Raw genomic sequence first — 26,950 nt, forward strand, 5'->3', positions numbered from 1 at the left:
TCTTCATCCATGTCATGTCCCCTAACTGTACTCCCAAGGGTCTGTCCTGGGCTCTTTTACTCCTCTTTCTCTCTCACTTTGGTGACCCTCCTCAATTCCCATGAGGATGATCCCCTTAATGCTAATGACTCCCAGATCCATGTATCTAGTCCACATCTCCCTCCTGAGCTGCAGGCCCACATCCCCAACCGCTCCTTGGACACTGTGAGCTAAAGGCCTGTAGGTAACTCAAACTCAACATGTCCAAAATGGAAGCCATCACTTTATTCCTTGAATCCATCCTCTTCTTCCAAACTTCCCTATTTCTGTTAAGTACACCAGTTACATCCTCCAGTTACCCAGGTTTGCAAACTTGGTATTGCCTTCAACTCCTCACCTTTTCTCTCCCCACATATCCAATCAGCTGACAAATCTTGTCATTTCTACCTCTACCACATCTCTTGCATCTGACCTGTTCTACCTACACGATCACCACCCTAGTACAGATCCTCCTCACCTCTCCCTTGGACTATTATAATACTTTCTCCTTGTCTTTAGGCCTCTCTGCTCCATCCTCCCCCAGCTGCCAAAATGAATTTCATAAAGTGCAGGTCAGCCTGTCACTCCTCTGCTCAAACTCCCACGGTTCCCTACTGTCTTTAAGACAAAACATGAACTCCTCCACTTGGTATTTAAAGCCCTCCACAACCTGGCCTCCACCTTACATTTCTAGTATTAGAACCTATTACTACTCCCCTTTACACATCATATGGTCACATCACATTGGCCTTCTTTTGGGTCCTCACACACAGCACTCTGTCTCTTCTCTGAGTCTTTGTACTGGCTATCTCTCATACCTGGACCCTGGCATGTATTCTCTCCTCACCTCTACCTCTTAAAAACCTTAATTTTCTTTAAGACTCAGCTTAAGTGCCACCGTCTATAAGGCCTTTCCTGATCCCCTCCCTCTCCCCCACCAGCTGCTAGTGAATCCCTTCCCATTCCCACAAGTATCTACTTTGTACATACACTTTTTATATATACATGTTGTCTCTCTTGACTAAATTATAAACTCCTACTGAGCAGGGACTGTTTGGCACACTAGCACAGTGCCTGGTATGCTGCTAGTTGACTACCTGGGATCCTACGTGTACATGTCATATACTCCCATTAGATTATAAGGTTCTTGAGGGTAAGAACTGTGTTGTTTTTCATCTTTGTATTCAGCACCACAGTGCCCTGCACAAAGCAGGTATTTCTTGAATTGAATCGAGGAACTATGGCTTCTGTAAACTCTCTATCTTCCCTAAATATAGACTAATATACACAAGTGTTTAATAAATGTTAATTTGACTATAATCCCAAGATGGCGGCTTAGGATGAGAAATATAGTTTGTGGCCATGGGATAGAGGTTTCTCTTAAGTGAACCACAGTACTTGGGGTGGGAAGGCCTGAACCTATAACTCTGCACTCCTGCCACCCTGAGCTAGCACTAGGTGAAGGGGTAGAGATAATCTAATTACCCAGCAGACCAAGTCTGAGTTTTCTAAACCACAGAAACCATGAAGTCAGAGCCTGTCCAAGGGACTTACGGTGCGTTTGGTGAGGTCCCAGTTGTGGATGAGCCTGGCTGGAATCACTGAACTGTCATCCTGGTGGCAGATGTCACAGTAATAGAGGCCAGAGAAGGCACAGAGCTTGGGTCTCACGAATGAGAATCCAATCTGTCTGGAGCAGCCTGGAGGGTTGGAAGGGAGACTGTGAGAGGGTGAGCAGCAGCCAGAATGCCTGTAATCAGCCTTTCCTATTCCATTCCATTCCATTCCTTCCTCCCTAGCCCCCAACACTGATGCCAGTCTCACTCATCCCATGGGGCTTTCTACATCTGAAGCAAAAGACAGTGTGGGCATTTCAAGTCCCTAATGACAATGTCAAGTTTAACACAGATTGACTTGGAGAGATTTCTGACAAAATCAGACTAACTTGGGTCCTCAGAAGCGATGAAAGGGAAATTGCTGATGACAGGGCCCAGGCCTACAGGGGAGCCACAAAGGGACTGGACTCACACAGTCAATAAGACTACTTCAACGTTTCCTGCTCTTGGGCAAACAGACCCTTTCACACCCTGGAAAGGCTGTCCTGACATTTCCAGCTGAGGATACTAAGAACGAAACGGGACCCAGCAGGTGCAGTTACAGCAGGAAGTCACTACTCCAGGTAGCAAAAAGCAAAAGTCTCAGCAACGTGCCCCCCCCCCCCCCCCGCCCCGACGCCCCCGCCAACACAAGAAGGGTCCCAGACCATTCCCAAGTGTGATTTTTATCTTTTGTTTTTACACTACACTCCAGTCTCTAGAGTCAAAGCTTCTGGCCTCAGACCCCTCTACTGACATACTTTACCTGTGTGACTGTGGGCAAGTGCCACCCCCACCCCCACCCCCAGCTTCAATGTCTGCATATGAAAAATGAGAGATTTTATTAGGCAACCTCTAGGGCCCCTTCTAGCTCTATATTGATAAGCCTATGACACTACACTCTGTCTTGTCTGGTGAGTCATCCTTGTAACAAAGATTTTAAAAAGGAAAAAAACCAAACAATTCAGCAAAACCACCCAAACACATCAACTATGGTTGACAGTGCTTGTAATATTCCATACCCACAGAGGGGCAGGGGTGGGGCGGAGGTGCATCATTTCAACTCTTCAGGAGCCAAGCTTGGTCATTATAATTAAATAGCTGAACTCTCCATTTTCAACAGGTTATATTCAAATAACACTGGCGTCCTCCCCAATGCAGGCTTCTCCACATTCCTCTTTAAGAGCAAGGGAGACTAAGTAAGAGTTATAGGTAAGACATAAATGGCTTGTTAACATGCCAGCTAGTCAATGAAGTGTTTATGAAGCACTCACAGGGAGTACAGACCTTGTAGCAGAGAGGTATGGGAAACTAGGCTAGTTCCTGCCCATGAAGACTTTACAATCCAACAGAGGAGGCAAGACTTACCAAGTACAATAAAAGGACTAGTTTGAGGGCTGTGTTAGGTTGGAACAGAGATGGAGATAGATAGTGGAGAAAACTTCCTGGAGGAGGTAAATCTGTGAATGACAGAAGGATCTGGTGGTAGTTAAGCAAAGGCTAATCTATGTATAAGGAATTTGGGGAAAGGTTTGGAGATCCTTTAGTTTCTTCAATTGTAAGATAACAAGGTTGGACTAGATGATTTCCAAGATTCCATAATCCAGATGCAAGGAAATGGGCAGTGGAAAGAATAACGGGGCGGGGGGGGGGGGGATTTGACAAACAGGGTGTAGGCTGATGCGTAAAGCTATGCCTGACTCACATTCAACCCATGATCCATCTTCTCTCTTAGATCATGGACCTTCCCTTCAATGGAATGATAATCACTGGAGAACTTGTGAAAATGCCTAAAACCCAATTTCAAAGGAACAATCTTCCCCCTCTCCTTGTTTTGAGATTGGTGTAGCACTATCATCCCTGGACCTGAGTTTTAGTCCTAATTCTACCAGTCACTTCAGGCATGAGTTTAAACAAATCACAGCCTCTTTGGGCACGGGTCTCCTTTGTAAAATGAACAGCTTGAGTTGGTTGATTCAAAGGTCTTTTTCAGCTCTAATATTCTCGGACTCGAAGGATCTTACAAGTACTACTCTGCAGAACCTTGTCCATTCCAAGCACTAAGTGTACCAGCTCCCCCATACCTCAGCACACCTTCTACTGAAGGGAGCTGAGCAGAGTCCACACGGTGCCCCCCTGCCATCTGAAGCCCATTTCTCTTCATAATGCAATGCAATCACTATGAGAGTAAGGGAAGGAACTCTGATTTCATCAGTGGGGAGAGATTTCTGTCACCAATGCAGATCACAATCACAGTGATTTAGTGGACTCCCTAATTCTAGGGGGTTGCCTAGGCATCCAGAAATTAGGTGACTTGTCCAGAGGCCTCCAGCTGGTAAGTGCCAAAGGCAGAATTTGAACAATTTGGATCTTCCTGAATGAAAGCCCAACAGTGTCCAGTTGACACGATGCACTTAATAATCAAGAACACAATCAGATTTCTGGAATTGTTACACCAAACTGGCTGGGTTCCAAAGGGAGTGAATGGCAGCCTGTGGAAAAGATACGGCTGATTTCACACCCTGAATAGCTTATTCTCTACTCAGTCTCCACTCGACTCTCTTCCACCTCACCTCAGCCACACGCAAAAATGGTCATGCCCTGGGTCTTGTCAACACCCACAAATGTACCACCTTCTCCATCTTTGAGAATTCCAAAATTCTTATGACATTCTTTTGACTTTCCATCTCTCCCTCTACCTTTCCTTACCAAACTTTATTCTATGCCCATACTGTGACTCCAATACCCTGATCCCTCATTTCTCTCCCAGGCCATTTCCCTTATACCAGCCACTCTCTCCTTTCCTCCCTATCTTGAACCCCATGGTGAACCAGTTCAGCTCTACATTTTCTCCTTCTCAAGTCCCTAGGTCCCTTACCATATCACTGCTTGAGCCTTAAGTCCTAAGCCTCAGCTTCAATGACTCTTCTCCTGCCACCACCCTACCAACCCACCTTCTCCTGCCTTCCCTCCTACATATGTGCGTGTCTCATAGAAGGCCCTTAATAAGTATTTAATGATTGACTACAAGTCTTGATCATGCATTCTCCCACACTATTTCCCCCACCTCTCCCCTCAACTGCTAGCTGAAATAGAATCTGGGTAGGTAGTAGGGCTTTTCAAGAAGCTGCTTGCTAGGTTTGTCTTTGGCCACTGTTTCCTCTCTTATTCTGTCCTCCTTAACCCCATGGCTCTCAACCAGGTACCAACCACGGGACTATCTTCCTTAGTCCTAACATTCTATTGTTTGGTTATTATTTAACTGAACCACGTTATTTCCTTCACTTTCAATGATGTTTTTAAAAAAAATGCTTCCAAACATTTTCTATTCTTTGGTATGTTTAGAATACAGACTGTTCACCTAGGGGTATAAATTGATGGACACGTGTGTTGGAGTGGGCGGATTAGGAAACAAGGTTCAGGACAGGATGAAACACTTTTAAATAGAATAGAATAATACAGGAGGAGAGGGAATGCAGCTCAGTTCCCAGGGGTGATAGCATGAGGATGGCTCAAAACAGAATGCAAACCATCCCTGACAACAGCTGAGACACCTATTGAGGTGGGAGGAAAAAGGGGCATGAACTGACAGGGAGGGAGGGAGGGGAAGAGAGAAAGAAAAAGCACACGGATCAAGAAACAGTAATTTATCAAAGAGATCTTCACACTGTGTCTTGACTCACCAGTAATGAAGCACTGTATTAAAGGGTGCTCTCTGCACCTAGGCTCACTCATACCTGCACAAAAGAAGCTCTGGGAATCCAGTCCTTTCTCTGTGGGGATGGCCACCAGGTACTGCAACAGGAAGCCATTTTTCCCTGTTGTATATTTCAAGATTTCTTGGGAACTTTCATCTAGGCTTCCACCAAGAGTCAATGCCTCTTCTGCTGTTTCCAAATAGGATGTTAAGACTTTTCGTACAAGCTCTCTCCAGGCTGTTGCCTCCTCTGCACTCTGGGCCTTCAGTTTCAAGGTGGCTTTGGCTGTGATGATTTTAAAGAAAGCTGGGCTCCCCAGACTTGTGTCAGGGAGAATATCTCGGACTGTTTCAATCCCATGGCTATCACTTAATATCTTTTCATTGTTTCTCATTTTGAAGCATTTTAAAGATTCTAAAGACAAGGAAAAAATTAAGGGAGTCCAGGTCTTCTCTGTATGCATGTAAAGAACTGATTCTTTAATAGCATCTAGTTCAGGCATGAGTGGAAATGGCCAATCAAAATGGCCATCTAAAGATGCTTCCTCCTGGGAGACTGGGATGGGGTGGCTAAAGGAGCTGCCCTGGGGGTGCTCTAGATCTTCCAGTGGGTCTGGGGGCTGGAGTGTTTCCCATTCTTGTTCTTGCTGAGGTCGGCATTTCTGCAGTGCTTCATGCAGTCGGTCCAACCAATCCTCAGCCTCATCCTGGGAGGAAGCACGCATTGTCAACTTCTTTTTGGAGAATACCAACTCAAAGCGCCCATCACTTTGGGCTGGCCCCACAGACTCACATCGAAGAAGGGAGCAATTCTCTACACACTCCCGGTCCTTATCATTCAGATAGAGGCGAAACTCAAGCGGGGAGAGCTCACAGAAGAACTCCTTCCAGATGCCCATGGCCCCACGGCGTTCCAGCGTACCCAGCTTTATGAGGCCCCTGAATGGGTTGTAGAGCCCTATAATCAAAGGGATTTCAGAAAATTATAAGTTTTCCTAGTCTCAGAATAAAAATCAGATACTCTGAAGGACCAGAAGGACAATTTGAGGAATAAAATACTACAGCTAAAGGGTAAGTGCTTGGCTCAAGAGATCTGACTCACTAAAGTCTATGGTCAGAGTGAGTGTGTGAGTGTGTGTGTGTGTGTGTGTGTGTGTGTGTGTGTACCAAACATATGCACATTATGAGTTTCTTTAACTGAATTTTGGAGATGACTCTTAGGTGTTCTGAACCACTCTAAGGGTTAGGAAAAGAACCAGGTGTCCTGAGAATTCCTATGGGGATCCACAGCCTAGAAGCCAAGCATGGAGCAACTCCTTCGAAGTGGGAAGGGCAGAGTAGTATGACAGATTAGTTCCACTCAAAAGCTCAGGGTAAAATCTAGGGAGTAGAATAGATTTAATGTAAAACCAAATGAAAGACCGTTTCTATTTCAGAATCCCACACGCTACTGCCAAGGCCAGGTCCTCATCAACCCAGCCAAAAATTTTCTACCAGGTCATAGGAAATAGAGGGAATACAGGAAGAAATGTTCACTCACTTTTAAAGGAGTATCTAAACTTATAAATACAATAGGTTTTGACGATTTTAAAATGGTATCTAATAGTCTCCAATGTGGAAGGATTATTCTCACTATAAAGAGCTGACAAAGGATGCTAAACATTAACACAACTGTCAGCGGCCCTCATCAAGACTGTTAAATCTTTAGAATGAATAGCAAAAAAATTTGGAGTTTTGAAAGGAACCTTGGGGTATCGGTAAGAGTTAGACTTATTTTATAACATCAAGCAGCACACACTTCTCTATCACGTGGCTCTAAGTCCAAGGGAACAGTCTCTTGTAGAATGGCTATGAAAACAATATTCATAATCCTGAGCATTATTAAGGCTATCAAGGAAAAATAACTTTCCATTAAATATGTGATTTTAAATTGGTTTGCTGCATGATTTAATTATAGTTTTTATGGCTTGATACCAGCATTTCCTTCCCACCCCCTCAAGGGGAACACATTTAATAATAGAAATGAACAGGAACCAGGATTCAAATGATAGAAATATCTGTTACACACAGCAGAGGGCTCTAGCTTAAGAAAGAAATGGGGCAGCCAATGCATACCGATCTGTCTCCGATGGACCACCCAGAAGTGTTTGTACTCTGGATCAGGGATTGGTTTGGTTGGCCTGGCTTCCAAGGAAGGCACACAAGCTTGATCCGAGGGGCCCATAAAGTGGTTCTTCCCTGGCCCTTCAGAAGCAGGATTATGGACGTCAGGTCTTGTCTCTGGGGTCCCTTCCTCAGAGAGATCAGAAGCACTATCTGGGACCCTCTCAGGGGAAGGCCGATAGAAATCATCTTCTGAGATCCAGCTTTTGTTTTCCTATTTGTAAGAGATAAGCAACAAATATTAACCATGAGAAACAATATAGTAAACAGTTTTGAGAAAGGAGGCCCTGGATTCTAGTCCTGCCTCTGATATGTATTGGTTGTATGACCCTGAGGAGGTCACTTAACCTCTCAATGTGTGCGGGCAACCCTCTAATATTTCTAAGTTGTCAAGCAGGTATCAATCCGCATTAGGAGAGGATGTTCCTCACTGAGAGTTCCCTATACTGATGAAATCATAGGTCCCGTCCAAAAAACTGGCCACCACTTATATAATGCTTTAAGGTTTGCAAAGGGCTTTAGGCACACTGCCTTATGTGAGATTCAGAATAAGCCTATGAATGAAGTAGCATGGCTGTTATTATCCCCATTTTACAAAGGGGTACACTGAGGCTCCAGGTTAGGTTGTCAGCATCATGATTCTGCCTAGCTTAGACATTCTGGTCTATGTGTTTGACTAAATGTTGGTGCCAGCTAAATGAAGCTACAATCTGTGGGATAATAACGGAATGCCTCTCCATCAGAATTTCACCTAAGTGAGATGATGCTGAAATATCAAAGACTTGAGGAGTCTCAGTCTGACAGCCAATGAGGGTCAGAGGCGGGGTTTGAACCCAGGTCATGCTTTCTACTACATCAAAGGCTCTAAATTCAATGTTTTTATCTTAAGGCCATGCTGGAAGTTGAAGGGAAGGAGGCTCTTTATTTGGTCATTTAGTCTTTCTAAATATAAGTCAAAGTCTCTCACCTCTCATCCCCTTTGCACCACCCCCTCCAGCTCTGATGGGCAGTGATTCCCATTCCTTTTCCTTCCTACCTCAGCTCCTGCCTATATGTGATCAGTTTTAGATCTAAAAACCAAGAAGAGAAAAGGCAAGAAAGCAGATTGAATGTCTGGCAGTCTATTCAAAGGAAACCAGGCACACACCACAAGTCACAAGAACAGCTCACTTAACAATGTTGTTTTTAACACTTACATTGTGGTTGCAGAACATACTGCATCTCATCACACTTAGAAGTCCCTCCGTAAACAACAGCAACCAAACCCATCCCCTCCGCCCACAACTAGATTTCTATAAACACATGCACTTGAAGATTTTCTCTTGATTAGATTAATTCTATTAGGTGCTAAATGACCACCTATTCCCTCCAATTCAGAAAAGAAGAAAGCTTGTGGGTGAATTACTAATTCTTCCTTTTAACAGCACAAGCTTTCAGCCACAAGGCCAGGAAGCATCCTATAAACCTAGCCCTCCTTAAAGTCTCTTCCACCAAGTAGGGCCCTTTCAAAAGGGATAGGCAAGTAGTATATTTTTCTGAGACAGGATGATGAGTCATCCAGGACAGCTTTCCTGTATGTGCTACAAAGGTAACATAACAGCAGCTTGTTCATGAACAACAGCATTCCTAGGTCAAACAGATACAAGGGAGACCAATTTCTAAAAAATATAAGAATAACCCAACAGCTATTAAAGTAGCAGTCTGTCCAAATTCAGGATACCCGCTCACAGATTCACCTGGCTGGTACTGAAGGCTTTGATGGAAATGTTTGTCCTTACTGTCAAAGTATCATAACATAACTAGGCTAATACATTTAACACAGGTCCAGTAGGCTAAAAAAAACCAAAACCATGAAGTTGCTATGGTAACAGATGTCAAGTGAGGATCCCTTTGGGAGAAAACCTATTGCTATCTAAATGTCATAGAGAGGAGTTACTAATGCCTCAGGCAGCATTGAAAGTGGTAAGAGCAGCTTTGTTGCATTGGAACAAACAAAACTTGCTCACTGTTTGTCCCCTGCTCCTAATGCTATACTTCTCAATCAAATGATAAAGCTAACTTCTTATTTCCTTCACTTTCTTGTGTGCACATACGTGGCTCCTGTCTATTCACAGACAAATTCCTCTGTGCTTTCATGATTCCTAAATATGAAAAAAATCAACATCCAGAACATGACCATCATTTCCACTGCCTTTCAGCAACCACAGGAACAATTCAAAACATAGTACACACACATGCAGCTCCTACAGTCTTCACAGGAGCCCAGGCAGCAGGCCACATGGAAGCATCCTAAATATGATCTCTTAGGTCCCTCACGGCTTGAAAATTGCATGAATCTATGACTATGAATTTATTATCTCTACCTTGTTTTAGTCTATGGTCCTTAAATATGTATATAACAAATATGAAATTTAATACATTTTATATAATACAATTTTATATACTGCTGGGGAAAAGGGATAGTCAGGACATAGGTTAAGAAACATTTGCTAAGGGCTTATAATGTGCCCAGAACCGTCTTAAGTGCTGGAGATACAAGGATGATGGGTAGCAACAGTTCCTCTCCTCAAGGAGTTCCCATTCTAAGAAGGAGACATGTAAATGATTGAGCACATACAAGAGTAGATGGAAGATGATGTAATGTCAGAAGGAGTAGAGGGCCTAGGAAAGGTCCCCCCTCAATGGAAGGAAAGATCTGAATGGAGTCTTGAAGGAAGCCAAGGAAGCTAAGAGGCAGAGGTGAGCGAGAAAAGCATTCCAGGCTGCAAGTGGAGAGGAAGGAACATCTAGTACAAAGGCTTGAAGATAGGGAGACTGAGTGTTGTGTAGAGAAGAACAGCAAGTAGGCCAGTGTAGCTGGATCTTAAGGTGCATGAAGAGGAGTAAAGCGTAAGAAAACTGAAAAGGTAGAAAGGGGCCAGGCTATGAGAGCTTTAAAACCCAGAGGACTTTCTATTTTACCCTGGAGGTAATAGGGAACCACAAGAGTGGCTTTCTATGAGTAGGGAGAGAACATGGTTAGACTTATCTCTGGCAGCTAAGTGGATGACAGACTGAATTGGCAAAGACTTGAAGCAGGGAGACCAATTAGGCAGCTGCTTCGATGGTCTAGGGGAGATGTAATGAAAGCCTGAGCTAGGGTGGTAGCTGTGAGTGGAGAGGAGGGAACTTTGGGAAGAAGCCAGTTCAGGCTGGCACTCTCCCTATGACTTATTAGTTTTAGAGAATTGCCTAGAGGGCTTGAGGTTAAGTGACTTGCCCAAGGTCATACATCTAGTATGTGTATAAGATGGGATTTAAACTACAGTCTTCTTGGCTCTGAGGCTAGCTCTGCTGTTATACATTTGATGGTTGAACTGAAAAGTTTCTTGATTAAAAACCAAATTCCTTTCTGGTCCAGCCCACTGTATTTCACCACATAATCATCACAAATTTCATGCCAAATTTTTGAAAAAAAAAAAGTAGGGTACAACCATTATGTGAAGGTTTTTTGTGTTTTTATTTTTAAATTGTGCTGGTATTCCTTGTCTTTTAGTTTATGCCAGTCTTGCACCAACTTTTCACTCACTGAAAACTGTCTTTCCAAAGCTGTTCCATGTTGTTCAGCAAACGCAATCACTTTCAGCTTGAAGCTCGAAGAATAGTTTTTATATTTGCCCATCAGCAGAAAGAAATGCTTTGTACGTTAATGTATCGCTGGCAGACAAACCGTACAGTTTAGCTAGCGTAGGAAGATGTAAGTCTTACTGTATCCCATGACTTAGTCATGGCAGTTTCGCCTGCCTGCCCCCTCCCCTTGTGCCTACAGCTCTTCACTGAGCTGAGTGACAATACCATTACTACTGCAGTGCTCTAACAAATCACACAAGTTGGCTTTCAGAAATATACTGACAATGCACATGCACTGAGAATTCTAGGCTCTAGGTTTGCAATGAGCTCGAGATAAATGCCACTGGTGAATACGCTGCTGCTCAGTTTACCTTTTAAGTGGCGTGACAAACAGAATTATGTCATGCAACGATTATGCGATGAAAGGTTATAAAGCAATTTTTGGACTGAAAAAACAAGGTGCGACAACTATGTGGTGAAATATGGTATTCTCAGTCTCCATATCTGAATGGTGCATTTTAAGGGCTGCCTCACCCTTATTCTTTTGGAACCAGCACATCCAAAGGAGCTCTGGGAACTGAAGAGCCAGGGCCCCAGAGCCTAGGGCTCTCTCAGCCCCTCAAGTTGATTCTTCTCTGGTCTTATCACTCAGCCCTGAGATCTCAGGGTGAACTGAACCATCAAACACAAACCCTGAGGGTAGAGAAAGACGCTGCTGCTCAGAGCCAGGATGTGGCAACTGAGTGGGGAAGGGGTACTAAAAACAGGTTGCTCCCAAAAAGAGCCCCCAGGCTCCTGGTAAGAGACACAGCTTTAGTTAATCTCAGCAAAGGTCCCACTCTATCCTCATTTGCCTTGGCGCTGCTGCCTTCCAATCTCGGTTCAGTCATAGAGATTAGAGAGGTTAGCAGACACCTCTAACCCTACCTAGCACAGTACCTATGTGCGTGCATCCTATCTCTCCTATTTTATTATATGCTTTTGAGGACAGATATTATGTATTTCAACTACGTATCACCCAGGGAGGGCTTTGCACATGGTAGGTGCTTAATAAATATCTACTGAAATGAAATTGAGAATTGGAAGGGATGTCAGAGATCATGTAGTACAACCTTTCATATTTTACAGATGAGGAAACTAAGGTTAAGAAAAGTAAAATGACTTGAAAGGACATGGCCTTTTCACTACACCAGGCTGCCTCCCAAGCAGCCCTCCACCAGGGTCAATAACTACTGACCCAAGAGAACAATGTGCAACACCTACTGGAGAGGGAGCGGAGGAAGCAACGTAATAATCCATCTCTGAGCTGGCATGCTCCTGGCTCGTCTCCTGGCCATTTGATGCACAGGGTGCTCGTGTCTCTTCCTTAGGACAATAAAGCTGTAGGGATGAACTTCTGCCTGTATGATCAATGTCAGTCAAACAAGGCTGAGGCAACCTCAGGGCACTTGAAACCAGGGATACTGGCACTTGTTTGTGGTTGATATCCAAAGGGCATCCTGGAGCGGTGAGCAGTCCTGCAGATCCATCCAAATGTAGGTGTGCTGTAGTGCTAAGGATGGGAGAAGGAAGAGATCATTAAAGTGGAGGAACCTCTGATCCTGAGGTTGGTACTAAATTAACCTTTGCTTTGCTGAATTAAAAAAAAACATCCCAGAGACTTGTGTGTGACAAATTATCCGCTAATAGCTGAGTAAAGAGACCACAACCAAATTCCCCTAAGCATCCTTCTATTTACCACTCACAACTCACATACCTTGCTCCTCCTCCATACACAGTGCCCTATTTTCCCAGTGTGTTATGATCCTTTTCCAGGACTTAGAAGATCAGAGGCAAGGAAAGAGTGGAAGAAGGGAAGAGGAAGAGTGGTGAGAGCAAAGGGCACAAAAAAATTTACAATGTGTGTAAGGGGGAGCAGGAAATGGAAGCTGGGCCTCCACCTTCAGTAAAGCCCAAACTCCAAATGTCAAGGACCAGTCTACGAGTATGGCGATCACTGCTAATTAGCTACTGAGCTCCCTAACCTTGGGCAATGGAGTGCTCACTAAGGTATTCCTTAAGGAAAATCATTTAGTCCAAATACTGGAAAGTAACAAGGGCAAAGTAGTTACTGATGGAGAAAAGCGTGGTAACTATACTCAATGGTAACTACTTCAGAAAGCTAGGGTACCATCAACAATTAAGGCTCCACAGAGATTGCTGATGCTTTTAAACTCTGCATCCAAGAGATGTGGAATCTTCTCAGGAGATATTTCAATGAGTTTCTAAGCAATAACAGAGAAGATAGCTTTTGTACCAGTAAAAGCCACAGCGAGGTGGGGCAGAGAAAGAAGGATGGATTGGGGGGGGTGGGGTGCAGAAACAAGTAAATAAGACTAGGAACTGGTGTGTGGGAAGTTGCTGAAAACAGGGAAACCTTCCCTTCCCAAGAAATTCTGAGTCAGGAAGTGCTGACATAGTGTATCATCATCATACTACCTCTTCTGGGGGGAGGAGGAGTGAGGTGTAAGAGGGCTCTACCTTGTATCTGAGACATACCTGACCCTGTAAAAACAACCTTTGGGAAGAACTCCTTTTATCTATCCCTTCTAAGAATTCAAGCAGTTTTATAAGCCAACTGTTTTTCCCTCCATATTCTCCATCTTGTATTCCATTTGGCCACTGGATTATTCTACTGTCAAATCCAGGATCCTCCGATGAGTAATCAAGTTTTTTGGAACATAGCAACAACACATCTGGTCTAGCAGCAGGAGAGCCACAATTATTAATACAAACACTGAAGAATCAAATTTGAAAATCAGGGCTATTCTAATATGAAGCTGGGACAAAGGAGAATCCAGTCCTGCTTCTGTGCTCCTATCTGCTCCTATCTATTTAAGAACAGACCCCTTAATCTAGATAAGGGTATAAAAAAAAGGTTCTTTGGGTTAAAGTGACATTTTTAGCAATAACAATTTATTTCTAAAAACAATCTTTAGAGAAGTCAAACTTGTAACTTGGAGTTAGTCAAGAACTAAAATAACAGCATGGTTGTAGTAAAGACAAGAACCTCTGCCAACCAATTTTAAGCATTTCTACACTATCTGTCCCAGAGTGAGGTCTTCTTCTAGCTCTGAAAAGGGCAGCTTTTCCACAAGCAGCAGTCTAGCATGAGGTTCTCAGATATGGTCCCCAATCTCCTCAATAACCAATAGCACTGCAGAAAGGGGCATTTGCTTGGTTTTTAGCACCGAGTTTCCCAAACACTTAAAATGTTTAACTCAAAGGTCTGGAAAATTCCAACCGCAAGTCCGTCTGAAAAGAGGTAGGTCTTCCAGCCAAAAGGTTGAGGATATGACAAAGAGAAGGATGACTGCTCTACAAGAGGAAATGAAGGCTTGTGATATGGTGGGAGGAAGAAACAGTAAGGCAGGTTAAGCAGAGCTTTGGTAGCTGGCATCTACAGAGATAAGCTTTTTCTTCCATTAACTCCAACAAATTTATTTAGACTAGTACTTGAAATGTTTGTCTCTACTGGAATCATTCCTACCTCCTTAATATCTCCTTTCATTACCCACCAGGCAGGCATGCCCTTCTGGAGAGCTGGGTAAAATGCTCGATCACCGTACCCTCTCCCCCTCTATGCTTCTGCCCATGTAAGATTCCTCTTTGCCAAACATGTCCATAACTTCCTTCAGGAAGTCTTTTCTGACCAATCTCACCTGTTTCTGGTCACTCCTCTTATAACTGTCTACACCCAGTATTTGGAGATCGCAGATTCAGCCACCTATGGGACTACATTTCTTGAAAAAAGGGATGATCCAGTAGTGTTGTACAGTGGCCATCAAAAGCACAATAAGTGACTAAATGAATACTTACTCTTGCAAAGACCTGTCTGAATCAAAGGTATTTGCAGTCCCTAGGTCTGAGTCATAGGACATAGGCTCCTCAGAGCGGGTAGGGCTCCTGGTACCATTCTCCTGGAGAAGGCAACTGTCTGAGTTCAGGCTGCAGGACAACTGAGAGGAGCTGGCTGTGTTGAGGCTGAGAGAGGAGGAAGTAAGCTTCATGCCACATCTAATCTTATTGCTTGAGTGCTGGACCTCAATGTCCTCAGAGCCTGAAGACTGTGAAATGGAATCCAGGGACTTCTTCCGATATAATTCCACACCTCCAGTTGGAGAATCCAACTCTGATAGTGGGCAAAGGCCAGACAGTGCCAGTGGTGTGATGGTCCACTCATTTAAGATGGCAGACTTATAGGAGAGTTCAAAGGACAAGGAAGTCAATCCTTGTAATAAACTGAGGAAGATCTCACTCTCCTCAGGATCTAGTAGCAAGGCTGTTGGCTGATAATATTTACAGAGATGGGACTTCTCCTGTAGAAGCAATTTCAGGTAGCACTCCATTAGCCCATCATTCAGGGCCAACCGCAGCCAGGCTCGGCAGCGGCCAACATCTGTATTGATGAAGGTCAAATGCTCTAAATCAGTAATTGTGTTTCTAGGAAATAGGAGGAAAAAGTTCATTTCAAACAACCCCATCAGAACACAAATAAAAGTAGTACAATTTTATAGACTAAGCAATAAATAAGCTCATAGAATGACTCAAATAGGCAGAAAACGAACAGGTTTCATAAGTGTTTCTTGGAGAATATATCTACTAAGGCTGTTTAAAATATATAGGGTATATCCTCAAAGTCAATATATCATAGAAGACACCAAAGTTTTGTTATTTATCCATAAGCCTTACCTTAGGACCTAACATTTATTCAAAAAATACAGACTGACTACTACATGCAAAGGTGCACATTGATGGATACAATGATATTAACCCTCATAATCCTTGCCCTCAAGTATCAAGTGGTGCAGTAGGTGAGATAAAAAATGAACAAATATCTACAATACCAGGAAATTTAGATTAAACCAAAGAATTTAAATGCCATAAAAATACAGAGGGATTGTTTCAAATTGGGATGAGTGTTTTTATACATAAGGCACCATGCTGCCACTGAGGGATGGAATTACAACTGGAACATTCTTCTGTGTCCTATACCTATACGGCACTTAGCACAGTGACTTACATATAAAAAACACTCAATAAATACCTCATTAATGAATACCCCACATCCAGTACCTAGTAGAGAATTTAGCTGGAAGTGTATCCTCAATACATAGGTTCCTGGTTCATAGCTAGCTTTCTGGTTCACTTAGACACCTGTCCCACTGTCTCTTTTGCTGCGCACAGAACTTGTGAATGTTTCCTAGAAAGGCATCATTATTTGTAGACTTTTCCAGTAGATTAGATGGCAGCTCAGGACATACATTTGGGAGATTAAAATATTTCCATGTACTAATATTGCTCTGTGACATTCCTTTCCAAAGAGAAATGCATCTTCGTTCCTGTTATGCTATAGGGCTCTAACCTGTGAGTAATGATTTTTAGGAGAGGCCAGAAAGATGGCTGAGGCAGAGGTGTCTGGCCACCTTTTTTCTTCCTCTTTCCTCCAGCATCAGCCTTGATGTACTTAGCTTGCAGGCCATGGATGAACACAGCCTCCAAGGCACTGCACATGATGTTGGCATCTCCATCTTCACTGGTGACAACAGCATCAGAGGCTGCATACTGTTTCTGCAACGCCTTCACAGACCCCACCAGCTTCTTCTTAATCACCTGGAAAGCAGCCAACATACCAAAAGCCTTTAGAAAATCATTCCTTGGTGGCCTTCTGAGGCCTCTCACTTTACCAAATGCTCCCAAAACATGGGATCCACAGGATCACAGATTCTGAGCTAGAAGGGACCATCTAGCTTAACGCCACCACCCCCCATCTTACAAATGAACTAACTGAGTCTCAGAAGGGTAAATGACTTGCCTAAGATCACACGAGCTTTTAAGTAAAAAAACCTCATAAAAATAAATTGAATTTAGATATTACTTTAAAGCTTGCAGAGGGTTTTCCCACATAGATTCTGGGAGTCATTAGTATTGGGGGCTCGGGGAGTGATATCACAGCTAATCGGTATCAGAGCCAGGACAGGAACTATGGATTCGTGACTCTAAGACCAGTGCTTCATTTCTCCAAATGTGTTATCATCACTATTCCCTTGGACCATGTTAAGAGCCTGCATTCACCCTGAGATTCCAAAGGCACCAAGCCAAAGAACTGATGGAGGTATGAATAGAAGGCAGAAGGGCTTGACACCAATTCCGACTAGATTTAGCCCTAATCAGGGAGGCCAGTGCATGAGCTCAGGTGAAGCCTACCAGAAATTAGACAGGAGGCCCAGCAGGCAATCACATAGAAGAACATGTAAGAAAAGAGCATTCCCCATCATCATATATCTGAACTTCTGTGGGGTCCAGCCCAGTTATTTTTCTTAATGCCTTTTCTCTCCCTGAGCCCAGATGATACCTATGAACTTAACTGGGCTTATGTTTTCTACATGGAAGAGAAATAAAAGGGGGTGATTATGGGTAATTAACTTGTAGAGGAAGATGGTGGCATGTATTTTTAAGTGAAGGTTACCTTAAAAAGCAAACCACCTGAAAAATTCTCACCTATTTCTATTAATCAGAGATTGGTTGTGACAGGATAAGAATCTTCAATGGAGTGCTCAGACAGCAGTAACTGGGCAATCCTTCAGGGTTAGACTCAGGGGGTGGCTTTTCTTTTTTGGAAAGTGAAATATGCTTGCCCACTTAGAAATTACTGTAACTTTGTTAGAGAAAAGTTAACGAAATGTCCAAACCACCTGCCCAGTTTCTCCCTCTCCTTTTCTGTCTTTGTCTCCATTTTCTTTTCTCACCAAACCAAACCACTTACTGGGATAGCTGCCTTAGGGTCTAGCCCGTTTTCCACAGCTGAAAGCATCTCCAGTCCTCCAGCAATTCACTTAGACCATCACATGATAGCTAGGACACAAAAGAGCATCCACAACACATAGTGAACTCAGCTTCTCAGCTCCTTGCACTTCTCTTCCCATGGTTCTCTTCCTCTCTGGCTATTCTCCAATGTACCTACCAGGGGGAAGCCAGAAGTTAATAAAACGTGTTCTTTTGAAAAAGAGAAGTGAAAATGGAAGTTTTTTTAGAAAGGAAATGAGTAGAAAAAGGTTCTGGGAGATGAAGAGGTCTGTTCAATACAGATAAGCCAGCTCTAGGAATAGCAGCATGGTAACTTTTGTTCGGCACTTAAGGATAACTAGGAGTCTTGTAGGATCAGGAAAGGGGTAAAGCCTATTTCACAGAATCATGAAATTTCAAGTTGGAAGGGAATTTCCAACCAAATTTAACCACAAAGCTGAGGTCAGAACGGATGCTACCCTGACTGAGAGCAGTAAAGAACATGGGAGTGACCCAATAATTCAGAATCCATATTTTAGGGCAGCCTACAATGCAGGCTGGGCACTAAAATAGCTTCCCTTGCCCCCAGTACTTCTTTTTTTTTTTTTTTACTGGCTCAGTAGAGTCAAAATGAAAGAAGTTTGGTTCAGTGGTGTTGCTGCTTTTGCTTCTCCTTCAGGATAAAGGCTCATTTTTAAAGTGTCACCATTTTCTTTTTTACTTTCTGCTGTGAGAAGCCCCTCTTTCCCACCATCCCACTGTGTCCATCAATCAGCAGAGCTCATTATTAGCACAGGCCCATGAGAACCACATCCTCAGTCCCTGGTGAGAGAAGGATCACCTTGAGGATGGGACAGGACAATGCTATCGGGATATCTGGTTTTCTCCATGAAGAGAGTCATGGCCCTCATTCTGAGCATGGCTGACAAGTAGCCTGGTCTCTCCATCATCCCCAAAGCAATCAAATCAAAACACATATTTGTGGTGTGCCAATTATGGACAATAAGCTGTGGGAGATAAAAAGACATGGCGATACCAACAGTCAAGAAATTTACTATCCAGTTGAAAAGATAATACAAACATGTTAAATACCAGAAGACTTAAGACGGCAATACAAGGAATGACAAAAGTACATGATTAAGTGTCAAATTAGTAACAGGGAGAATAGCTGCTGAAAGAATTCAGGAGAGATCATTTCAGGCTTTAGTGGTTTGGAAAGGCTTTAAGAAGAGGAAGTGCTGGGTGTGGTGGCACATGCCCAAGTCCCTTCTCCTAGGAAGGTTGAAGCTGGTGGATCCCTTGAGCTTTGGAGTTCTAGGCCACAGTAGAGTTAAAAGCCAATCAGGGGTTCTCACTAAGTTCAGCCCCAATAGGGGGAGTTCCCAGGTTGCTACCATACTCCTTATGGAAGGGCAAACTGGCCAAGAAATAGTTACAAGTCCAAGCTTCTGTGAGGCTCTCCACAAGTCATCCCCATAACAATTAGATCAAAACATGTATTTGTTGGGTATTAATCATCTACAATAAACTGTGGGGGATAAAAAGACATGGTAGCACCTCAGCTCAAGAAACTTACCATCCACTTGAAAAGAGAATACAAACAAATAAAATAATAGAAAACTGAAGGCAACAATACAAGGACTAACAAAAATGAGATTGGACCTGTGAATGGACACTGTACTTCCAGCCTGGGCAAGCTAGGGAGAGACAGGCAAGAGAAAAAGAGAACAAGGAAGAAAGGACTAGGATTCAGGCTTGGCCTTAAAGGACTGGTAGGATTTGAATAGGTTATGACATCACGTCAGCAGCCAAGTAACTGAAAAAGTGAGTTTGTGTGTGTACGTGCACGTACACACACCCATGCATGCATACATCCTTACATATTTGTATTGTAAGTTAAGTTTGGCTAAAATGAAATGGTGTGTTTGTGTAGAGGAGCAGTGGAATATAGGTCAGGAAAGTGCAGGCTGGGGCTGGACTGTGGAAGCAAGCTCTGTCACTATCTGGCGCTACCAGTGGGTGGTGAGGAAGATTCCTGCTTTAGCTACCATTTCAGACTCCTTTACGATGACAATCTCTGTTGGCCACCAGTAACAACACCACCATGATCTCCTGAGTCCTTGTACCCATTCTCACAGTTACCATATTCTCAGCTACTACCTGGCCTTCAATCCTCCTTCTTCTCTTAGTTGGTAATCAGGACAAGAAAAAGAAAGATGCCACAAGTAAACATTTTGCTGCAGTTAAGCATTACAGGGGGTCCCTAAAATTACTCTTAAAATCAAACTGTCTTTGGATGTTCAGCTCCTCCATATTGTTACCTGGGGTCAGCAACAATTCAGAAGGTTTGGTACCCAAACCCTCCAATTCTACCTCCTTTCTACCTGCTATCTTCTTGTTGCCTAGGGACCCTTACTCAAGTCTACCCTCCCTAGACAGGTTCATGCTTCAAAATTCTTTCTCTATTTCTTCTTCAAAACTCATTCCCTCAAGACCATAACCTCCTACAGGATCATTCTTAATGACAGGTAAATACTTAATAACAGCCTCACTTATCATCCATGGGGATTTGAGGATGAAGTCATTTTTATAATGAGAGAATCTCAAGTACTTCTATTTGCAGAGTATAACGATATGTGGAGGTGCAGGATATTCTCCCCTACTCAAATCATACTGTATATTTCAGCCACCAATGTTTCCAGTCCTGCTGTCACTTCTAAGTTCTTCTCACACTTAATATGGATATAATCAAACCACACTAATTTAGGAAGGCCAATATGAATTGTGGATTTTTTTAAAAAAGAGAAATTCAGTTTTATTATTTTAAGATAAAGTAACACACACTACTAATTGTTAAGAGATATATAGCTAATTTTGCTTCAATAGAGAGATAAGATTCCAGAGTTAACAAACTAAATGCAAATTTGGTGCTATGGCAGTTTTAAGTGTTTCAAAATTGTTCTCTTGGGAAATTCCACTCAAACTAGTTACAAAATACAGAAACTATCTGAGAGTCAAACTCACGATTTATATCTAAGAGAACTAAAAACACTCTTTACCAAAGAAAGAAAGGCAAATAATTAAAAAGTTCTTCGTTCATGGTTAGACTCTGACAACATAATAAAAATGATACTAAAATTAATTGACTAATTTAGTGCTATAATAAAGGAGTTACTTTATAGAATTAGAAAAAAATAACAAAATTCATTTGGGGGAACAAAAGACTGGAATCTCAATGGGAGTAATAAAAAGAAGGAATAATGGGGATATGGCATTACCACATTTCAAGCTATATTTATAAACCAGCAAAAAACTATTTGGCATTGGCTTAAAAAATGGAAAGTAGATAAATGAAAAAGACTAAAGAATTAGAAGTAATCATACACAACCTGTGAAATAGGTTTGATAAACCCTAAGAACACAACATATTTGGGGAAGAATTTCAAACTGCTGGGAAAATTGGAAAACTACTTGGTAGGGTTAGCCCAGTATTTTATACCATATTTCACAGTAAGCTTAAAAATGGCCATATGATTGAAATGTAAAAGTTCACATCATTAAAAAAAATTAGGGAGCTGAAGTACTTTCTTTTTTTTATGATAGGAGAAAATTTTTAGCCAAACAAGGGAACAAGGTAATTTAATTTAAAAGCTACTGAATTGTTAGAATTAATGGAGCTAAAATAGGAGAAACTGCCAGAGGGGGGAAAAAGTCTTTGATAAAAGTCTGATATCTAAGATGGAGAGAGCCTAGTTGAATGGATAGAGAACTGGCCTTGGAAAGGCTAAGGAACAGTCAAGAAATCTTGCCTCTGACAGTAATGATTACTGGACTACCAGCAAGTTGTCTTATTTCTCAGTGCTTCATATATCCTTCTAAGATTATAACTTACAGGGGAGCTGGTGCTCTATACTGAAAGGAGATTCCACACGGATGAAATTAACATTCTACTCTCCCCAGCAACCCAAGATATACATAGGGAACTGACACAGTAGCCTCAATAGATAAGTGCTCAGAGCATATGGGCAACTTATGAATTATCAATAATCATATAAAAATACTCCATGTTACTAATAAGAAAAATGCAAATTAAACTCAGGTTTCACCTTAGGCCTATCAAATTGGCAAAGACAATAAAAGACAAGTAATCAGTGCTGGATGGTTTGTAGGAAGCTAGGCACATTAATATACTGTTGTACTGTGTATTGTACTGTGAATTGTGTACTGTGAGCTGACCAATCACTCTGAAAAGCAACTTGGAATTATTTCACCACAGGACATATATACCAAAGAGATAAAAGATATTTTTAAAAGTTCTCATATACACCAAAATATTCACAGCATCACTTTTTTGTGTGTGTGATAGCAAAAAACTGGAAACTAAGTAGGTACCCATCAACTGGGCAATGGCTGACCAAATTATAGTATATGAATGGAATGGAATATTACATGTTGTAAGAAATGATGACTATGAGGAATTCAGAGAAGTATGGGAAGACTTGTATGATCTGATACAAAGTGAAGTAAAACCAGGAGACTATATAATATGCAATTACTACAATAACCAAAAAAACACTGACAGTATTGATTGATTTTAATGACCACTATATAGACCAGAAAAACAGATGACAGGACACACTTCTCTCCTGTGTATGGAGCTGGGAAGGAGACAGACTCAAGTGTGACTATTACACACTTCTCAAATGGCTATGTGGTCATGTGGCCTGGTATTTTTCTCCTCCATCCTCTCACTATTTGTTAGTCGGCCTGGTAGACCCAACCAACGGTACAATAAAAAGAAGTCGCAGTAGAATGAAGAAAAACAACAAGCATAATTCATTCCCAAAGGAAACAGGGAGAAGGAGTGTATATGCTGAGGGAATAGGAGAAATAACAAAAGAAAATGCAGAGGCTTTGCAAATCATAGTACTTAGTATATACATGGAAGTCCCCAGCCAAACAGCTGCACCAGCCTTCTACTTCCTTCTCTCCTAAAAACAGTACCATAAAAGCTAGAGGCTGAAGCGGTAACAGTTAAGACAAACCCAGGTGGGAGGCATACTTCTCTACGATTTTTTAAAATTATGTCAAGATTTACACAATAGATTCAAACCCACAAACATAGGACTCAGCAATATTTTCTGGAATTCACCTCATATGTTCCTTTCCAGGATGTTAAACTACTCCACCTTTATTCTTACCAAGCTCCTGGGAGAGTGGAAACAAGCATGTTAGAGGCTTGCTATGGTCACCTAAAGAATCCCTAGTGGAGCTAGAAACAAAATCCAGACTGCCCATTTCCTAGTCCCCTGGCTCTGTCCATTCAGGCATCCCATCTACTTCGACCCCTACACTTAGGACACTTGTCTCTGATGCCTAGGACCAAAAGAAAAGGAAGAATGATTTACAGCAGATTTAGAATTGAAAAGAGGAAGTGTAAAACCTGGATATCTCCACTAATAGCAATCAAAATGCTGAAATCCACCAGAAAGAGGCGATTTCTGATCTCTAAATAAAACTTCTCAAACCTAACCACCCAACACACAGGCAATCCCTGAACAACAGCCTGGAATGCAGTTATTGTACCAATACATGAGTCATGTTTTTTTCTGCTGGAAAATAATGTCCAAGTTATCTAGTGATTCAGAGCTCAGAAAGACAGCTGATCTTCCAGACATGTGAGTATTCAGTGAGTAAATGCCCTTCCACCTTAAAAAAGTGTCCCTAGATCATGGGGCTTTGGGGTCAGAGAAGGTAGATTGCAGCTCTGAGGCCCTTCTTAATAGTGCTGAGAACTTTAATTTTCTTACAGCTGAACAGTCTAAATAAAGTATCATTTTCATGTAATACTACAGGTTGGCAAAATTTGTGTCGGTACCCTCCCACCTCTTCACCTCCAATTCTCCTAGCAGGTGCCTAACCTCGGACCCATTCTTACAGGAATTTGCTTTCAAAACATGTTAGCTGATAGAGTTTTGCATTTGAAAGGAGGAATCTAGAAAGCTCCACCCTTTCAAAGGAATAAAATTACCATGGTGAATGAAAAAGCCAGGATGGGGAGTTAAGGTGAGGAACCAATGTGGATACTTTGTGGCAAGAGGCCTGCCTGAGAGAAAATCAAATAAAACTCTGCAAGTGGCTTCTTATTCCAAGCACTCAGACGACAGAATCTGTTTAAGTGGCAGCTATCGGGAAAAGTCCAAACACTGACTGGATGCTGAGGGGGTATTTGTTCAGCTGCCACCAGTTTTCTTTTTAAAGAGGCAACAATTTGTAGATAAGTCTCACTAGCCACTTCAGGACTCCTCCTGCACTAGTTCTGGAATCATTATGTTCCCCATGACATCTGGTGAAAGGAAAAAAATAACCCAAACCCAAACCTCACAAAAAGCAGAACTGATCCCCAGCAGTCTCTATGGCCAATAGAAGCTTCCATTTCCACAAGAGACTAATCTGTAGAATGAACTATACACATCACTTCTTTTGTTTTCTTCACTTCCCCTATTATCAGTGTTTAGACTCATTTCTATGCACTACCAGATTGGTGGGTAATTGGTTTTGGGAGAAGGCTAATTCATTAAGCCAGAATGATGAATAAGTCAATAACTTACCTCAAAATCACTCCTGTGAACTGCAGGTACCCCCTAAGAAATAGCATTAGAGTAATCCTTCCATGTACCATCCAGATGTCAGTGAATAGGAAGTGATAGCTGAGTTTGCTGCCCCAGGCAGGGTACATGTGACATGTTTTATGCAAAGTATCTGATAACACCTGCCATTACAGTGATTGAGACAAGGGATAATTCAGCCAGAAACACAAATCCCAGAACTGAACAGATAAGAACTAATGATAGGTCAAACCCCAAAGCCAGAGCCCAGTTATGGGACTTTGACTGTTCTGGACCCAATCACAGACAGAGCTGGGGTGGAGAGCAAACTTCAGGAACTTATGAGCTAGGATCAGAGCAAGTCTATAGGTGTGCTGGGGTAGGAGTTGGAGATATAGGAGAATCAGGAAGATTAAAAAAGAGAGATGAGGAAGGCAAAGCTTACCAGGTATATATAACTGCTAGACTGACAAAATGGGGCAAGATGGGACTCCCTTTGGTTAGGAGCCTATCTAGACCAGCAGTCACGTAAATTGATTCTCTTTTGTTTGTTTTGAATATATTTATATGTGTCCTTATTGTTTCCTCCATTAGAATTTAAGTTCCTATGGAGTAGGGATTATTTCATTCTTTATATTTGTATCCACACAGACTAGCACAAAGTAGGACTTTAATAAAAAGTTGTTAACTGACCAACTGATCTGACACAGAGGTTGGAAGGAGAGTCAACAGATTCAGTACTAACTGAGGTGCTCTAAGCAGTGTTGGGTCTTAGAGACAGTGATTTGAAATAGCGATCCTAACCGTAAACGGAGCAAAGTAAGAGGTGGGGAGTTTGGACCAAAGGAGGAAGGGATTTAAGGTGGGTAAGAAGACTGGAAAGATGGGGGAGGGGGAGGGAAGGTGTGAAGTCATATTTCCAACATCATCCAACTGAAATTGCTCCCTCCAAAGTACTGATCTCTTAGCTGCCAAATCTATTGTCCTTTTCTCAGTCCCCCTCATGCCCCTTTAACCTCTCTGAAACATTTGGCCCTGCTGTTGACCATCTTCTCCTAGATTTTCTTTCCTCTGACTTTCTGTTTTCCTACTCTCTCTTGGTTCTCTTCCACTTATCTGACAGTTTCATTTCAATACATCACACAAATCTGTCTGCTGGATTTTTGTCTAAGTCAAATCCACTAACTGTGGGTGTACATTAAGCTTTCTTCATATTCACTTGGTGACCCCTCAGCTCACATGAGTTCAATTGTTATCTATGCAGATGAATATATGTGTATATATGTATACATACACACACATACATATATACCTATATCTATATCTCCAGTTATACTGCTCCTATACTGCCTACTGGACATTTTGAACTGGATCTCAAATTCCACATGTCCAAAACAGAATTTGTTACCTTTCCTCTCAAAACTATTTCTTTTCTGAACTGCCCTATTACCGTCAAGGGCACTACCATCCTTCAAGTCACACAGGTCTGCAACTTCAATGTCATGCTTTTGTTGCTGTTAGTCTATTGAGTTGTATCTAACTCTCAGTGACCACATTTGGGGTTTTCTTGGCAAAGGTATTAGAGTAGCTTGCCATTTTCTTCTCCAGTTCATTTTACAGATGAGGAAACTGAGGTAAACAGGGTTAAGTGATTTGCCCAGGGTCACACAGCTAGTAAGCGTCTGAGGCCAGATTTAAACTCAGGAAGTTACGTTCTCCTGACTCCAGGATTGGCACTCTATCCACTGGACCGCCTAGCTGCCCCAATGTCATGCTAAACCACTCATTCTCACTCAACCCCCTATATCCAACCAACTAACAAAATTTGTCATTTCTATCTGTACAACATCTCAGGCATAAGTCCCCTTCTGTCTACTCTCACAAGCACCACACAAGTTCAGCCCCTCATCTCGTCTTGCTTGATTACTGCAGTACCTTCTAATTAGTCTCCCTGCTTCATTTCTCTCCCCCTCCATATTGTGGTCCAAGTGATTTCTCTAAAGTGCAGGTCTGATCATATAACTGCCCTCCCCCAAAGCCCCCAAATCCTTTGCCTTCTTATTGCCTGTAGGATCAAATACAACATCCAATTTGGCATTTAATTCCCTTTGTAACCTGGTCTTGTTTAATCTCTCTATTTTTCTTACATTAATAATAACTTTTATAGGTGCCACAAGAACTCTATGGGAAAAGGTGCTACTATTATCCATATTTGACGGGTGAGAAAACAGAGGTTAACTGACTTGCCCAGAATCATATGGCAAGTATCTAAGGCAGCATTTGAACTCCAGATCCAGTTCTATCCACCATGCAACCTAGCTGGCTTTGATCATTATCTTTACCCCAAAAAAGTCCACCTCTCTTCCAAACTTCCCTTTTACTGTGGAAGGCATCACTATATTCCAGTCACCCAGGTTCCCAACCTCAGTGTCATC

General features: G+C 42.3%; 1 protein-coding gene across 1 annotated transcript in view; it reads right to left on the reverse strand.

Moving 5' to 3' along the window:
- The window catches only part of PLEKHM1 (pleckstrin homology and RUN domain containing M1), a 40,686-nt gene that overhangs the window by 12,697 nt on the left and 1,039 nt on the right, over nt 1–26,950 (reverse strand). Inside the window, exons 2-8 of the mRNA XM_036756263.1 lie at nt 17,888–18,081; nt 16,487–16,734; nt 14,941–15,564; nt 12,346–12,634; nt 7,426–7,687; nt 5,351–6,268; nt 1,573–1,718 (exon numbers count right to left, since the gene is read on the reverse strand). Coding sequence (XP_036612158.1) covers nt 1,573–1,718; nt 5,351–6,268; nt 7,426–7,687; nt 12,346–12,634; nt 14,941–15,564; nt 16,487–16,734; nt 17,888–17,935 — 2,535 coding nt within the window. The 5' untranslated portion in view covers nt 17,936–18,081. The remainder of the gene's footprint in view (nt 1–1,572; nt 1,719–5,350; nt 6,269–7,425; nt 7,688–12,345; nt 12,635–14,940; nt 15,565–16,486; nt 16,735–17,887; nt 18,082–26,950) is intronic.

The sequence above is a fragment of the Trichosurus vulpecula genome, chromosome 4, assembly GCF_011100635.1.
Source record: "Trichosurus vulpecula isolate mTriVul1 chromosome 4, mTriVul1.pri, whole genome shotgun sequence".
Classification (NCBI taxonomy): domain Eukaryota; kingdom Metazoa; phylum Chordata; class Mammalia; order Diprotodontia; family Phalangeridae; genus Trichosurus; species Trichosurus vulpecula.